General features: G+C 36.6%; 1 protein-coding gene across 2 annotated transcripts in view; it reads right to left on the reverse strand.

Moving 5' to 3' along the window:
• Positions 1 to 3294: 3294 nt before the first annotated feature.
• LOC141402038 (zwei Ig domain protein zig-8-like) overlaps positions 3295 to 17249 on the reverse strand; it is a 53464-nt gene continuing 39509 nt past the window's right edge. The window contains exon 6 of one of the 2 annotated variants that reach the window (XM_073982663.1): positions 3295 to 3905. In XM_073982663.1, coding sequence (XP_073838764.1) covers positions 3577 to 3905 — 329 coding nt within the window. In that variant the 3' untranslated portion in view covers positions 3295 to 3576. Of the gene's footprint in view, positions 3924 to 17249 lie in introns of both variants that reach the window. The other variant, XM_073982662.1, reaches the window with a different exon arrangement.

Genomic DNA, 17249 nt, shown 5'->3' on the forward strand with positions numbered 1-17249 from the left:
TATTGCAATTATTTAGATAGCAGAACATTCTGGGTCGATTTATGATTATAAGGATGGAGTTGAGCTCATGCATTTCTGTAATCAAAGAAAATGTCGCATTTATTACACTGTGCAACACTGAAAATGCAACCAACTTCTAAAATGCATTTTTTGAAAGTACATATTTTGACTACAAAACCAGTTCAGTTCAGTTTTATGGCCTCATCTAAACCGGGCTAAATCTACACTTTTTTGCATTTATCAGACCTTTATCTTAGAAACGAATAGGAATTTGGCCTTGCTGTCTTTAGCAATATTGTAGCCCTAAACTAGTAGAACTTATCTTTTGAAAAAACCACATAAGAAAAACTCCATATAGGGCATCAAAATCCATAAAATATAGAAAATTTGACATAATTGCTGAAATTTTGGTCAGTATCGGCTAAACTATTGGGAGTTGAACCAAGTAACCTTTTGCAAAAATATTCCAAATAAAGTTCTCAACAATTCTTTAGAACATTCTGAAACACTTAAATGCGTACTTCATGTTGTTTCAGCGGCAGTTTGCATCATATCTTTTACAACACGTATTCCAAACACAGTTCACACCAACAATTCATTCTCGCATTTCGGATTCCACTACATTATTGACATTTTTATTAAATCGCCGTTGAAAATGTACTGAAAACAACGGCAAAGAGGCATTTTACAACATGTTCTGAAGAGCAGTGTATTACATTCCAGGGAATATTTTTCCCAAAGAAAATATTCAGAAAAAAATTAACGGTTTTGGAGATACGGTGCGAAATGTATAAAAATTTTGGAGTTTTTGCATATATTTTGAAATTTGAGGCAATAAATGTAGTTTTTCGAGTTCATTATTTCTCCAAATATTTTATTCTTGTCCTTATCTACAAATTTGCTTCAGAGGTCAGAAGAAGATTCGCATTGGTTTCAGAGAATAGCCCTGAATTTCTTTAAAAACTCAATATTTAACCATGTTTAGATGGGGCCATAAAATCCGAGCTAGATCTGGTACAACAAACCCCAACTAGGGTTTCTTGTCGTTTGGGTCTGTAATTTCAAAAAGTCCTCAGATCGAATCGTTTGCACAAGATCACCTTAAAAATTTTGCACAGTGATATCTGACAACGGAATGAAGCCGATAGACTTCGCAGCAGCAAAAAAGTACGAGCAACACAACACAGAAGTTGGACATCGGTAAGCTACAAGCACAACAGATAGCCACATCATATCCCACTCAATTGCTCCAATTGCTTAATGAAAGCGCTCCTCGTCCAGATAACATATTTACTCAATGGCAACATATTGCCCACTCCATGCAAACAGCCGCAAAATCCATATTTGGATACCAGAGACCCCCACCAAGGAACCCATGGTGCTGTTACCGAAGAGAAAAATTCTGTTACCGAAGAGAAAAATGCGGCATATAGGGCTACTCTACAATCAGTAAAAACACGTAGCGCACGAGAGAGGTATAGGGAGAAAAGGAGAGTGGAGAAAATTCTTTTTCGAAGGAAACAGAGAGAGATGGAAAAGCGGGAGTGTGAACAAATCGATATGTACAGGAGACAAAATGAAGTCCGAAAATTCTATCAAAGAGTGAAGCATCAAAGTGATGGCTTTGGTACAGGCACATCCTCCTGTAGAGACCAGCAAGCATCAAACTGATGGGTTTGGAACAGGCACATCCTCCTGTAGAGACCAGCAAGGTAATTTGGTAACTGATACATATAGTGTGCTCGGGATATGGAAAGAACATTTTTCCAAACTGCTGGTATCCAATACTAACGACAACGAAGATACCACAGATCCAATCCCAGAAGATGGTATTGAATATATACCGCCCGGCCAAGATGAGGTAAATACAGCAATAAACCGACTGAAGAACAATAAGGCAGCAGGAGCCGATGCCCTACCAGCCGAGTTGTTCAAATCAGCTAGTTAGCACCATCTGGCCGGAAGAACGCGTATCCGACGATTGGCACGTGAGCATCCTATGTCCAGCCCACAAGAAGGGGAATAAGAATCTGTGCTCCAATTACAGGGGCATAAGTCTGCTCCCTATTGCATATAAGATAGTATCTGACATAATGTGTGAGCGACTAAAGCCAGTGATCAATGAAATAATTGGACCCTATCAGTGCGACTTTAGACCGGACAAATCGACCATTGACCAGAGATATAACTTGAGACAAATCCTGGAAAATACCCAAGAAATACAGATCGATACCTTCCAACTTTTTGTCGATTATAAAGCAGCCTTCGACAGCCCCATACGTTCAAAGGTGTTCCAAGCCATGCCTGATTTTGGTACTCCCGCAAAGCTCAATCGGCTTTGTAAGATGACATTAACTGATACTCGGTAATCAGTTAAAATAGGAAAGAACAACTCCGAAGAGTTTATTATTAAAAGAGGTTTCAGACAAGGATACGGCCTGTCGTGTGATCTTTTCAACTTCCTGCTGGAAAAGGTCATACGATACGAGAAGGTCAAAAGAAGTGGAACAATATACACAAACTACCAGATGCTACTTTGGGCTGAGCAAGCAGTTTAGGATTAAAGCTACATCTCGTCAAACAAAAGTAACTCTTTACAAAACACTGATACTGCCCGTGCTAATGTATGGTTCCGAAGCCTGTGTACGTCCGCGAGCAGACAAGACAGTACTTGGTGTGTTCGAGAGAAAAATATTTCGAAAGATCTATGGGCCAATCTGCGTTGACGGCGAATATCGACGTCGAATGAACAACGAGCTGTATCAACTGTACAACGATATCAATATAGTTTAATGAATCGAGATTCAATGACTGCGGTGGCTAGGCCATGTCATAAGAATGAGTGATGATGAACCCGCTAAAAACGCGTATAAATACGGGGCGCAGGGAGGTTCACGCAAATCTGGAAGGCCAAAGCTTCGTTGGAGCGAACAAGTGAAACCAGACATCAGAAAGCTACATATCCCAGATTGGTAAAATACAGCAGAAAGCAGAAGATTGAAGATCTTTTCTTAGCTGGGCTTATGGAACAAATGTTCTGTAAAAATCCAGCTAAGTAGTAGTGTCAACACTTTGCGCAAAGTTGTTAATGAAATATTTGAAAATCCACATTGTAATGCAATGAATTGTTAGCCTCCTTCCATTAAAGGAAAATCCCTAAACTATACCTTACATTACGGAATATATGTATGTATGTGTGAATATAGCTTTGCAATTTAAGAACTTATTATACAAAAGAAATTTTAATTTTTTTTCCATTTATAAATTCTTTCTTACAGCTATTTCTCTCTTTCCTTTATCTATTTACCTATGTATTATTTATATATAACAAAATATGTTTATATTTCATTTTTTATTCATCTCCCTAACAATGAATTATCAAGTCAAGATCCTACATATACATACATATATTTATATATAAAAGAGGAAATAAAATACTTCTTACTGCTCTCGAATGTATCAACTGAAGATTTTCATTGGCTGTAGCTGCTGGTGCTGATGCTGATGTGGACAATTATGGTGATTATCGCAACGATAGTGATAATGTTGATGATGACAGCTCTCATGACCATGGTGTCAGCAGCAATTTCTATGGTTTTTTATAGTATATTTATCCGGATTGTTATGCAAATCGATGATGATTTTGTTTGCCACAAATTGTTGTTCATGTATCCGCCGCTGCTTGCAGGGCATAGAAGAAGTGTGATCTGTTGTTGATGTGGTTTTGGTGGTTTCTACTTGTCCCCCGGTTACCATTTTTGCATTTGATTGCCACCACATATAAAGAGGATTATAGTGGAATTTTTGTAGCAGCAACAACAGCAGGAGTAGGGTCGTGGTTAACAGCCATGTACATTGATGACAGCCGGAAGCCGATTCTGTTTGCATCGCCTCCGGATGTTCGCCTGAAATGAGAGAACGAACTGATTTCAATGATTTTGTTAACAATATTCGAGGTGGAATGAATAAAGAAATTGCTATTCTAGATAAAAGATTATATATTGTGTATATTAGGTTCGAATTGTAGTGTGTAGTGTTTAGATGTGTGTTTGTATATTATAACTAAATGATATTGTAGGGAGATAGTTTTGTAAATTGTGGATATGTTGTTGTTGGTGCTTTAAAAATAAGTTTTGTCAAACAATATTGATGGACAATTCTGACTACTTAGGCGCTCGTCGATCGCCTTGTAAAAGTAGTCAGTTGGCATAGGGGAAATTAATCGATAAAAATCAGTTATGTTTCAGTCAGTTTCAGTCCCTACAGGAATAATAGAGAACAACAAGCAATTTAGGGAAAAGGGAAATTTCAAGTTAAGATGATGGTACCAGTAGCTACGAAACATTAGGTTAGGTTGAAAAGAGGGGCGTTTTGGGAATCGCCATATGCCCGTATAGACATACACCTAAGCCAGAGTAGGCCCGTTGTGCACCCTAAATTCGGAAGCCCAAAGAAGGATAATTTTTGTTTTGCTTAATTTATTAAAAATAAATTTGTCAGTTTAGAAATTCTGTACCATTGACGTAATCTCTTAAGTTTTTTAACTCACTTGCCCTAGTTTGGCTGAGTTCTCGTATTATGTTATTTCCCAGAAATTGATTTCTTATGCCAGTAATTTCTACGCGTAGTTATCTATGAGTTCATAGATATCTCCCGTGTAAGCAAAATTTTATAATTTCAACTCATAGGTAACGTTGTCGGGCCAATATCGGCCGTGTTACTTACACCAATGCACAGTGGATCCACCCATTGGCCAAAAATAAAAAAATGAATGTCAAAATTTTGATACAACATCTGGCAACTCTGACAGCTATGGCATGGACCTTTTTATAAATATATTAATTTTTGTTTCATTCGAACGCGATCTTCTTAAGAATAGCTTCAAAAGTCGGAACATTTGACTAATATTTTTTGTTGTGAGTACAATCTATATTTTAAGTGCAAGTAAATATATTCAAAATATCGCGAAACTAATACATATAGCAAAATATTATATTGGATTTTGAAGGAGGAGGTAATAGCTTAATTTTCGTTAAAAAGTAGTGTTTTAGCGTGTTGTGGAATTCTAGTTAGCTGCATATTTTCTTAGAGTATTTTGTAATACCAATCCGATCCTATACTTAAATTTGACCTAAGGTTTTAGTCATGATGCCCACCAGTGCCCACCTCGGGAATAATTTTCCAAAGTAGTTCATGGGTTTAAGATTATTCAGTATTAAAATCATGATTTTTACACTCTAAATATTTTTGGCCACTTTTTCCATACAAGTGGATCCACTGTGCAATGTGTTAAAATTGTAAAACATTTACGAGTATATGTGACAAAGTTTTTACGAAATCATGAATGAAAGTCACCAATGTTACCACAAGTTTTCAAAATTTACATGCCTTGGTAAATGGCACGTAGAAATTACCAAACGCGTAGGTAAATATAACTAATAGGTAGCTACCTACCCGGTTACCTAGGGCTAGAAATTACGGGCATTAGCTTGGCGAAGGCAGGGCAATGACAGATGTAGTGTTCCAACGTTTCGTCGTCCTCTCCGCATGCTCTGCATTCACTGCTTCCTGCACAACCAATTTTGTGCAGGTGCACTTGTAGCCCTAGGTTTCCCGTAAAGATGCCTGTCAGTCTACTAATGTCTTTCTTACTCACTAAGAGTAGTTCCTTTGTTTTATCCTCGTTTGGGTTCCCCCCATAGGATTTTTGTGTTTTTTCCTCTCTCTTATGTGTTTCAGATGCATTTATATGCGCATTTTTGGTCCATACCTTTAACTCTGAGTTAGCTATCTCGTTACCCCTAATCCACGCATGTCCTGGTACCCATATAATGTTAACCGAACCATGGTGGGAGTAGTCGTTGATTGACTTTTTCACTGCAAGACAGTTTTTGTTTTCATCGTCTTGCTTGATATAGCTTTAATTGCTGCTTTACTGTCCGCTAGGATGTTGGCAGTGATTGGCTTCGTGTTAGCGTTAAACCAGTTCAAACACTCTGTGATCGCTCGGATTTCGGCCTGGGGGATCGTATTATGATCCGGCAATCGAAGGGGGATTCTAGTTTCCTGGTCTTCGATATATAGACCCAGACACGTTCTCCCCACTAGAAATCGGTCTAATTACGCTTCTGTACAACCAGTGTGTCATCTTAGCATTGAAACCCCATTTTGAGCCTATGGCCCTCCAACAGGCTGACCAACAGCTATGGGCTTTATTAGCCCTTTCTTGAATGTGGTCTTTCCATTTAAGTGTCCTGTCCAGAATTACTCCCAGGTACTTAACTGTTGGATAAATGTTTATCTTCTTATCTAGGAAGACGGTTCTTCGTAAGCTCATATTTTCGTTTTCCTAGAGAAAAGACATAGTTCTTTTTTTTTGGGTTAACATTTAAACCTCTCGGTCTAGCCCAGTTGTAATTCTATTCTTAGAGCCATGTCGGCTCTCCTACGTAGTATATTTGGATTCTTTCCTCTACGACATTTTATAACAACGTCTGCATAGCAGATCGGTTCAAATCCCTCTTCGGTTAAGGTCCTTAGTAGAGTATATGAAAGTATCCCCTCCCCCTACCTGTGGCGTCTCCTGGCCAACTTTGTCTTTTTTTGTTACGTCTTGTAGAAAAGGTGCACAACTTTGGTAGTCTAAGCCTTTGTAAGCTGAGCAATAGAAACTAACTGTTTGTGGTGAATGGACGGAGTGAATCATATAGCAATACTTCCTATTCGTCGGGATGCGAATAAGCGCAGGACCATGTGAGGCCTTAGCAATACTTCCAATTCTTCGGGCTGCTTTGCCGTCCCCGTAGTCATCGAGCCTCTGCAGTATCAAAGCTGCTGTTAACATAACTCATTGAGGATTATAGCTAGATTTTTTTTTTGGCAGAACTGCCCGTTATTTGACCTTTGAGGTACTCTGCTGTCACGAAACTTTTGCGCCCAAAATTTTCAATATAGATCTATGTTTTGGTATAATCGCGACATTACGGTACCTCCCGATTTTAGGTATTTTAAGAATTTTAGCTACTTTTTTAACCGAACTACCTGTAATTTGACACTTGAGATTCACAGTGTTCACAAAATTTCCTAACTAAAAATTGTCAAGATAACTCCATGTTTTGGTATTGGCACCGTATTACAGTACCTCCCGCCTGACTGAACTACCCGTAATTTGGCAATTGAGGTTCCCTGCAGTCACGGCATTTCACAACCAAAAATTGTCAACAAAGGTCCATATAACTGTATAGTCCCCATAAGACGGTAACTCCCTATATTAGTTACTTTGAGGATTTTAACCAAATTTTCTGACCGAACTACCTATTCAACATAGATCCATATTTTGGTATAGCACCCATATAGCAGTACCTTCCGATTTTGGGTATCGAATTGTCAACCTAGGTCTATTTTCGGTATTTTGAGAACATAGTTACATTTTTAACCGTTAACGCTATTTAACTTGACATGTGAAATTCCCAGTGATCACGAAACTTCTCCACCAAAATTTGTGAACTTAGTTTCACATTTTAATATAGTTCTCATTAAACAGTAGATACAATTTCTGGCCTAATTTATGTATTTGGGTTATCCTCCAACCTGTGGACAGGAAGGAGAATACTTTGAGAATATTTTAAAAAAGTTAGATAAAAAGTTAGACCTGGCCGAACGTAACGATTTTTAGTTGTTTTTATATAGACTGTGTTTTCGGTAGAATAATTAGAAAACATTTCACATAAATATGCCCAAAATCTAAAGGTACCTTTCTATTTGGGCTATATGAAAACTAACACCAATACCGACAATTCATTGCCGAAATGTTTTATACCCCCAACAGAGACTAATACCCAAACTTTTTTCATTTCAGTTGGATAACGTGGTTGAAATCTTCCAACCGCTCTATGTACCAAAGACATAAATATAACAAGTAAGAACGGCGTTAAATTCGGGCGGGCCGAACTTGTTATCACCTCCACCACGAGTTGTATTGAACTAAAATGGAACAATAATTTTCCCTTCGTTTATGAAGAAGACTAAAACCGAATTTCAGAAATTTCCGTAAAACAATGTGGTATAGCCTTAAAAATACAGAAACTCGGGAGGAACTTTCTATGGGGGCTACACCAGAACGTCGACCTGACAAATTTCTGGCGGAAAGTTTTTAGACTCAAAGGAGGCTAAATATAAAATTTCCGATATTTCGGTAAAATAATGAGGCTGATATCTAAAAAATAAAGAAAATCAAGAGGTACACTTCTATGTGAGACATAGAAAGATTAAATATCGACGTCACAACTTTCAATATTAAGAAACAAGTAAGAAAGTATCAGTCAGCTGTGCTGACCGACATATACTCTCAGCCACTGAAGATTTCTTTAAAATACATGGAATTTGCAGGTACTGTAATGTGGGGCAATACCAAAGCATCGACGTATACAAACAATTTTTAGTATGCAAACTTCTGATTCATAGAGAACTCGAAATACATATTAAATAACGTTAAATTAAGTTTGGAAGAAATTTTTGGAAAAGTTCTAGAGTTATCTTGCGCAATAAGCATTTTAGTATGTGCTGGCAAAGTTTTTGGAGCTTTTGGGCCATAAACACGATGTGCAAAGTCTGCATCAATCAGAAACTCCCTGTGGAATTTATCTTGCAGATTTGCCATTTTGGTTCGTGTCGTCAAGGTTTCTTGGAGTTTTAGGCCAACATCTCAGGAAGTATGGACTTGCGTGGAAAAAAACTGTACCGTCGTACAAGGAGCCGCAAGGACAACCTACTGAATAAAAGTTCAAAAAAAATTTAGAACTTTTGTGGGGGAGGTACCCGAAGGAGTGGACCGATATGATTCATCTTCGAACTTAAACTATGTTTGGACAATATATTACGATACCCAAAATTTGGCACCAGCCAGCCAGCCAGACCGAAAACAGACAGACGAACGGACATGGCTAAATCGACTCAAAATTGTCTGAAACGAATATCGTCCAAACACACTTGGGGTCTAAAACCGTTATTTCGATGAGCACATTTTTGGTCGTATCAAAGTGTATACACCCTTTCTAGCCTAAAGGCTGAGGGTATAAAAAGAGAGGTACAGTTCCATAAAAGCGATATGAAAGCGTGGATCTATACCGACAAATTTAGAGTGGAAAGTTGAACACCCCCAACGAAGACTAAATACTAACTTTCAGCCATTCGCTGAAATATTGAGGCCACAACCTTCAGAATACTGAAAATCGGGAGGTACCGTTCTATGGAGGCTACAAGAAGGCATGGACCTATACCGACAAGTTTCATATATAAACATTCATTACCCCAAATGAAGGCTAAATTCTAACTTTCAGCCATTGCGGTGAAATATTAAGATCACTACCTTCAAACTAATGTAACTCGGGAGATTTCGTTCTATGGGGGCTATATGAAGGCGTGGACCTATACTGACAAATTCTGGGGGAAAGTTGTATACCCTCAACAAAGACTTAGTACCAAATTTCAGCAATTTTTCTGTGATAATTAAGCAAAAACTTTTGAAATACCGATAATCGGGTGGGACCGTTTTATGGGGGCTATATCAAAACGTGGACCGATGTAGCTCACTTGCAATAACAAACATCCTAGGAGTAACAGAAACTTCTATACTAAATTACAAAGCTCTATCTTAAAAATTTGCGAGCTGTATCTTGATTTCAACAGATGGTCGGACAGAATATATATACTTTATAGGGTCTCCGATTAATATTTCGATGTGTTACAAACGGAATGACAAATTTAATTATACCCTTCATATTAAGGTGGAGGGTGTAACAAGATAGGATATTTTAATGCTATAATTCATCAGTGAATGGCTTTTGTATTTAACATCATGTAATTTTACGATATGTATACAACATTATGTTCTTTTATACGTTTTGTACGTATTTTGTCGAATTTAACAGTCCAATTGACATGGAATTATAAATTTCGTTTTTGATACTCACGGTGCTCTTGAATCAAATTTAAATGGAAAGTGCTTACACCTGGGAACCTTTTGCGGATTCTGAAACTACAATGTTCATAGACGAGAAGAATCAAAAAACAAAAAAAATCGCCGGAGCGCTTTTTAAATAAATTGCGATTCAAATTGACATTTTTAGGGGCTGTTTAGGTTTCTGCGATTTTGCTTCGAAACCGCAAGTGCTATAAAAATGGGAATGCGAAAAATGTTGTAGCTATCAAAATTCTCTACAAGATTGACCTTAATGATATTTTGGTTGGTTTTACAACTTTTAAGATATAGAAATGGAAATTGGGACAATTCAAATTTAATTCAATTCTGTATCGTCTCCTTATACAACAATGTCATGACTGAAATTTCCCAACTTAAACTTATATATCTAAAAAAATAGTACAACATAGGAAAAATTACCTAATCCAGTCTTGTAGAGAATTTTCACAGCTATAACGCTCCATTAGCTCCATTTCGATTGGACTTGCGGTTTCCAAGCAAAATCGTGAAAACCTAAAAAACACCTAAAAATGTGAATTTTGACCTCGATTTATTTAAAAATCCCTACAAAGATTTTTTGTTTTTGGATTTTTATCATCTATGAATATTGCTGTTTAAGAATTCACAAAAACTTCCCTTGTGGAAGCGGTTTTCATTAAAAGTTAGTTAAGGCGCACCCTTCATGGCATTGTTTTACAAGGGGGCGATACAGTCAGTGCATTGTCCCAATTTGAACTTCAATATCTCAAAAATTTTAAAACCTACGAAATTACAGTAAATGTCAATCTTGTAGAGAATTTTCATAGCTACAACATTTTCTTCAGCCATATTTTGATAGTCCTTGCGGGTTCTAAGCAAAATCGTGAAAACCTAAACAACCCCTAAAAATGTCAACTTGAATCGCGATTTATTTAAAAAGCGCTCCGGTGATTTTTTTTTTTTTTGTTTTTTCATTTTTCTCATCTATGAACATTGTAGTTTCAGAATCCACAAAAGATTCCAAGGTGCAAGCACCTTCCATTTAAATTTGATTCAAGAGCACCGTGTACTATAACTTGAAATTTTCCTTCTTAATTGCGATTTTAAGTTACCAGCAACCTGTATTGTTTCTGTTAAGGGTAATGTTTCTATGCATTGTTTCATAAAAAAAATTTTGTATGCATTATGTCTAGTCTTATTTCTTCTATGTCTTTGATGTACCTACCATTCTCTACAGGAATCTATATATAAAAGAGCTTAGTGATGACTGAGTGAGTGAGTGAGTGAGTGACTGACTGGCATATCATCGCCCAGACGAAACCGCTGAAGCTAGAAAGCTGAAATTTTGACTGTGGGTTGCTGTTGCGGCCCTATAAAGTATATATATTCTTGATCAGGATAAAATTCTAAGACAATCTAGCTATGTCGGTTCACTCTTTGGTATAGCCCCCATATAACGGTACTTCCGGATTTGAGGTTTTTTGGTGTTCTTCGCCACAATTGCATACCGAATTAGCTATAATTTGGCACTTAGAGTTCCTAGTGATCATAAAACTTATATCCCAAAGGATATGGGCATAGGTCCATGTTTTGGTATAGTCCCCATATAACGGTACCTCCCGATTTTCGGTATTTTGAGAATTTTAGCCACAATTTTTAACCGAACTATCTGCAATTTGACATTTGAGGTTCTCAGTGGTCATGAAACATCTCCACGAAGCATCGTCAACATAGGTCCATGTTGTGGTATAGCCCCCATACATATATCGGTACCTCCAGATTTTCGGTATTGTGAGAATTTAAGCTACAAATTTTAACCAAACTAGCTGTAATTTGCCATTTGAGGTTCTCAGTGGTCATGAAATATCTCCATCAAACATCGTCAACATAGGTCCATGTTTTGGTGTGGCCCCCTTATAACCGTACCTCCCGATTTTCGGTATTTTGAGAATTTTAGCTACAATTTTTAAACGAACTAGCTGTAATTTGCCATTTAAGGTTCTCAGTGGTCATGAAATATCTCCACCGAACATCGTCAACATAGGTCCATGTTTTAGTATAGCCTCCATATAACGGTACCTCCCGATTTTCGGTATTTTGAGAATTTAAGCCACAATTTGTAACCGAACTATCTGCAATTTGACATTTGAGGTTCTCAATGGTCATGAAACATCTCCACCAAACATCGTCAACATAGGTCCATGTTTTGGTATGGCCCCCTTATAACCGTACTTCCCGATTTTCGGTATTTTGAGCATTTAGGTTAAAATTTTTAACCGAACTAGCTGTAATGTGACATTTGAGGTTCTCAGTGGTTATGAAACATCTCCACGAAACATCGTCAACATAGGTCCATGTTTTGGTATAGCCCCCATATATCGGTATCTCCCGATTTTCGGTATTTTGAGAATTTTAAGTACAATTTTTAACCGAACTACCTGTAATTTGCCGTTTGAGGTTCTCAGTGGTCATAAAACATCTCCAACGAAACATCGTCAACATAGGTCCATGTTTTGGTATAGCCCCCATATAACGGTATCTCCCGATTTTCGGAATTTTGAGAATCTTAGCTGCAATTTTTAACCGAACTAGCTGTAATGATCGGTATTTTGAGAATTTTAGCTACAATTTTGTCTATTCAAAAATAATCGTCAATATAGGTCTGTTCAATGTTCGTCAACATTGAACCATTATTCGTAATCACCTCTAGAATCAATATTTATTTGTTTACATTTTTGGAAATGTAAAAAATACAGTGGAGTGCCCCATAATCACTTTATCCACATATTTGACCTAATCATCATTAATTTCTTCTTTACACGATGGATAAACTGTTTATGACTTCTCCCTGTTTCTCATTTTGCCTTTTTTTATTCCTAATGAGAACATAACTAAACAACAACAAACACACGCATTTGATCATTGCATAGGCAATGATGTTATTGTTGTTATGGACATTGTCAACTTCTCCTTCTCTTCAATAACAACGGAAAGTTAAGAAGAATTTGAGTCGCTGTCTTGTTTTCGCAACCAACGCATCAACACTCGTCACAGAATTAAAAACAGAAACAATTACCAAAAACAACATAAAATGTTAGAAATAAAAGAAACGAAATTGTTAATAAAATACAGTAGAACTTCGATAATTCGTACCTCGATAATTCGTAATCTTCGATAATTCGTAACAAACTACCGGTCCCTTGAAAAAATCGCGATATTTCGTAAAAATTACACGCATTTAGGTCCCCTCGATAACTCGTAATTTTTTCACCTCAAAACATTTTCTAATTTCATAAAAATTTTATAATTTTGTTTTTAACATCTTTTTATTACAAATGTTTACGCACCAAATGCACAGCATCAATAATTCTGGCGAAATTACACAATCACTAAGCCCTGTCAATGGCTTTTACCGTTAGTTTTTTTATGATGTTTTGTCATGAATATCCCGATGTAGAAAATGCTTTAGTTGTATGGTTTGGACAATGCCGAGAGTCTAATATTCCAGTTTCAGGTCCATTATTATTTTATAAATGTTACCAGATGCTTAAAGAACATAAGACATTTCCCAGTAGAATACCGGTACAATAAAAAAGCTTGGATGACAGCTGAAATATTTAACGAATGGCTTCAAATGTTGGTTGTTATTACAACCTCATATCACAGGCTTTTTCAATTATTCATTCATTTATTTTAATTTTTAAATCAAGTGCACTTATTTAAGCTATATGAATAATAGTTTTTCACGGTGCTCTTGAAACAATTTTAAATGGAAGGTGCTTACACCTCGGAAGTTTTTGCGGATTCTGAAACTACAATGTTCATAGATGAGAACAATCAAAAAACAAAAAAAATCGCCGGAGCGCTTTTTAAATAAATCGCGATTTAAGTTGACATTTTTAGGGGTTGTTTAGGTTTTCGCGATTTTGCTTAGAAACCACATTTCCTATCAAAATGGGACTAAAACAAATGTTATAGATATGAAAATTCTCTACAAGATTAGTCTTGATGGTATTCTCGTCGGTTTTACCGTTTTTGAGATATAGAAGTTCAAATTGGGACAATTCAAATTCAATTCAATTCTGTATCGCCCCCTTATAAAACAATGTCATGACTGCAAATTCCCAACTTAAACTTATATATCTAAAAAAATGTTACAACTAAGGATAAGTTACTTAAGCCAGTCTTGTAGAGAATTTTCACAGCTTTAAGATTTTCTCAGGTCACATGTCGATACGACTTACCGTATTCAAGCAAATTCGCGAAACCCTAACAAAAAAAACTAAAAATGTAAACTGAGCTTCCTTATCTCAAAAATGGTACAAGCTGGGAACAAATGATAAAGTCAATCCTCTAGAGAATTTTGACAGCTACAACATTTTCTTTAGCTCCATTTCGATTGGACTTGCGGTTTTCGAGCAAAATCGTAAAAACCTAAAAAACACCTAAAAATGTGAATTTTGACCGCGATTTATTTAAAAATCCCTACAGCGATTTTTTCTTGTTTTTGGATTTTTCTCATCTATGAACACTGCTGATTCAGAATTAACAAAAACTTTCCCTGTGTAAGCGGTTTTCATCAAAAGTTAGTTAAGGCGCACCCTACATGACATTGTTTTATAAGAGGGGCGATACAGTCAGTGCATTGTCCCAAGTTGAACTTCTATATCTCAAAAATGGTAAAAACTACGAAAATACTATAAAGAGCGATCTTGTAGAGAATTTTCATAGCTACAATATTTGTTTTAGTCCCATTTTGATAGGAAATGCGGTTTCTAAGCAAAATCGCGAAAACCTAAACAACCCCTAAAAATGTCAACTTAAATTGCGATTTATTTAAAAAGCGCTCCGGCGATTTTTTTTGTTTTTTGATTGTTCTCATCTATGAACATTGTAGTTTCAGAATCCGCAAAAACTTCCGAGGTGTAAGCACCTTCCATTTAAAATTGTTTCAAGAGCACCGTGTTTTGTTTTGTTTCTGAATTTTTATATAAGTTTTTCAATAGATGAAAAAACCTCGATAATTCGTATTATTTTATTTTAACCTCGTTAATTCGTAATCTCGATAAATCGTAATCCTCGATAATTCGTAAAAATTGGCTGGTCCCTTGAATTACGAATTACCGAAGTTCTACTGTAAACGCAATCTAATTGGAACTTAGAAATAAAATAAATGTTGAAAAACAAAACACAAGAAAACTTATTGTGAATTAAATAAAATATGAAATGAAACTAAAATCTAAACTGTTTTATTTGGAAATAACAAAAGGGTTAAAATTAAATATCAAACTAATTGAAACAAAACAAAAAACTCTTATCCCATTCCTAAACAGTTCCCCATATAACTGTACCTCCCAATTTTCGGAAATTCTCAGTGGTCACGAAATTTCTTCACTAAAATTCGTCAGCATGGTTCCATTTTTGAGGGTCTACATTGTTTTGATGAAACTACAATCAATTTGACTCTTGAAGCTCCCTGCAGCTATAAAACTTTTCCGCCAACAGATTTAAAGATAGGTTGACTCTTTGATATAGCCCCGTAGGTGGTACCTTTCACCTAGCTGAACACATTTTTTTTAGATTAGATTAGATAACACTGTGCAACAAAATGGTGGTGAAAGTCTGGGGCATGGAAAATTCCTCTAGGGGAAGAAAGGCCTTGGTGAGTATATTATGAACCCCGAAGGACAGATCCGCCGTGAGTCGAACTGTCACGTTATGGCGTGATGAAATTTTTGTTAGCGACCCTGTGGGCCATCAGGAATTAGCGTTATAGTGGGAGGCAGTAGGAGTCTATCCATTGTCGAAAAGTTGTTCCTTCTAAAATTGTGAAAGGACCCTAATTATTCCATTTAAATTAAGACTATTTTATGGTGGAGGGTATAAAAAGTTATCGACTTTTTACTTGTTTACATTATTTGCTATGCAGAAGGAGGCCTGCTACGATTATTTCACTTTTGAGACAACTTAAAATACCCTCCCCTCACAGACCAAACATTTTACGGCCCTCTAATAGAATCAACAATAAAACCAATTATTATACCCTCCACCATAGTATGGAGGGTATATTAAGTTTGTTTTTCCGTTTGTAACGCATTGAAATACTCATTTGCGACCCTATAAAGTATATATATTCTTGATCAGGGTAAAATTCTAAGTCGATCTGAGCACGTCCGTCCGTCCGTCCGTCCGTCTGTGGTAATCACTCTAGCATCCACAAAAATGGAGATAGGACGCTGAAATTTTGGGAAAATGCGTCTTTTGTTTGCAGGCAGGTCAAGTTCGATGATGGGCTATATCGGTCCACGTTTTGGTATAGCCCCCATATAACGGTACCCCACGATTTGCGGTATTTTGACGTTTTTAGCTACATTTTTAGACCGATTTTGCTATAATTTGACATTTAGGGTTCTTAAGTATCAATAAACTTATATAACAAAAGTTGTGGACATAGGTCCACGTTTTGGTATAGCCCCCATATAACGGTACCCCCCGATTTGCGGTGTTTTGACGTTTTTAGCTACATTTTTAGACCGATTTAGCTATAATTTGACATTTAGGGTTCTTAAGTATCAATAAACTTATATAACAAAAGTTGTGGACATAGGTCCACGTTTTGGTATAGCCCCCCTATAACGGTACCCCCCGATTTACGGTATTTTGACGTTTTTAGCTACATTATCAGACCGATGTAGCTATAATTTGACATTTGGGGTTCTTAAGTGTTAATAAACTTATATATTAGAAGTTGTGGACATAGGTCCACGTTTTGGTATAGCCCCCATATAACGGTACCCCCCGATTTGCGGTATTTTGACGTTTTTAGCTACATTTTCAGACCGATGTAGCTATAATTTGACATATAGGGTTCTTAAATGTCAATAAACTTATTTAACAAAAGTTGTGGACATAGGTCCACGTTTTGGTATAGCCCCCATATAACGGTACCCCCCGATTTACGGTATTTTGACGGTTTTAGCTACATTTTCAGACCGATTTGGCTATAATTTGACATTTAGAGCTCTTAAGTGTCAATAAACATATATAACAAAACTTGTGGCCATAGGTCCACGTTTTGGTATAGCCCCTATATAACGGTACCCCCCGATTTGCGGTATTTTGACGTTTTTAGCTAAATTTTTAGACCGATTTAGCTATAATTTGACATTTAGGGTCCTTAAGTATTAATAAACTTATATATTAGAAGTTGTGGACATAGGTCGTCGTTTTGGTATAGCCCCCATATAACGGTACCCCCCGATTTACGGTATTTTGACGTTTTTAGCTACAT

Source organism: Musca autumnalis, unplaced genomic scaffold (assembly GCF_047663935.1).
Source record: "Musca autumnalis isolate F117 unplaced genomic scaffold, ASM4766393v1 scaffold_4, whole genome shotgun sequence".
Taxonomy (NCBI): Eukaryota; Metazoa; Arthropoda; class Insecta; order Diptera; family Muscidae; genus Musca; species Musca autumnalis.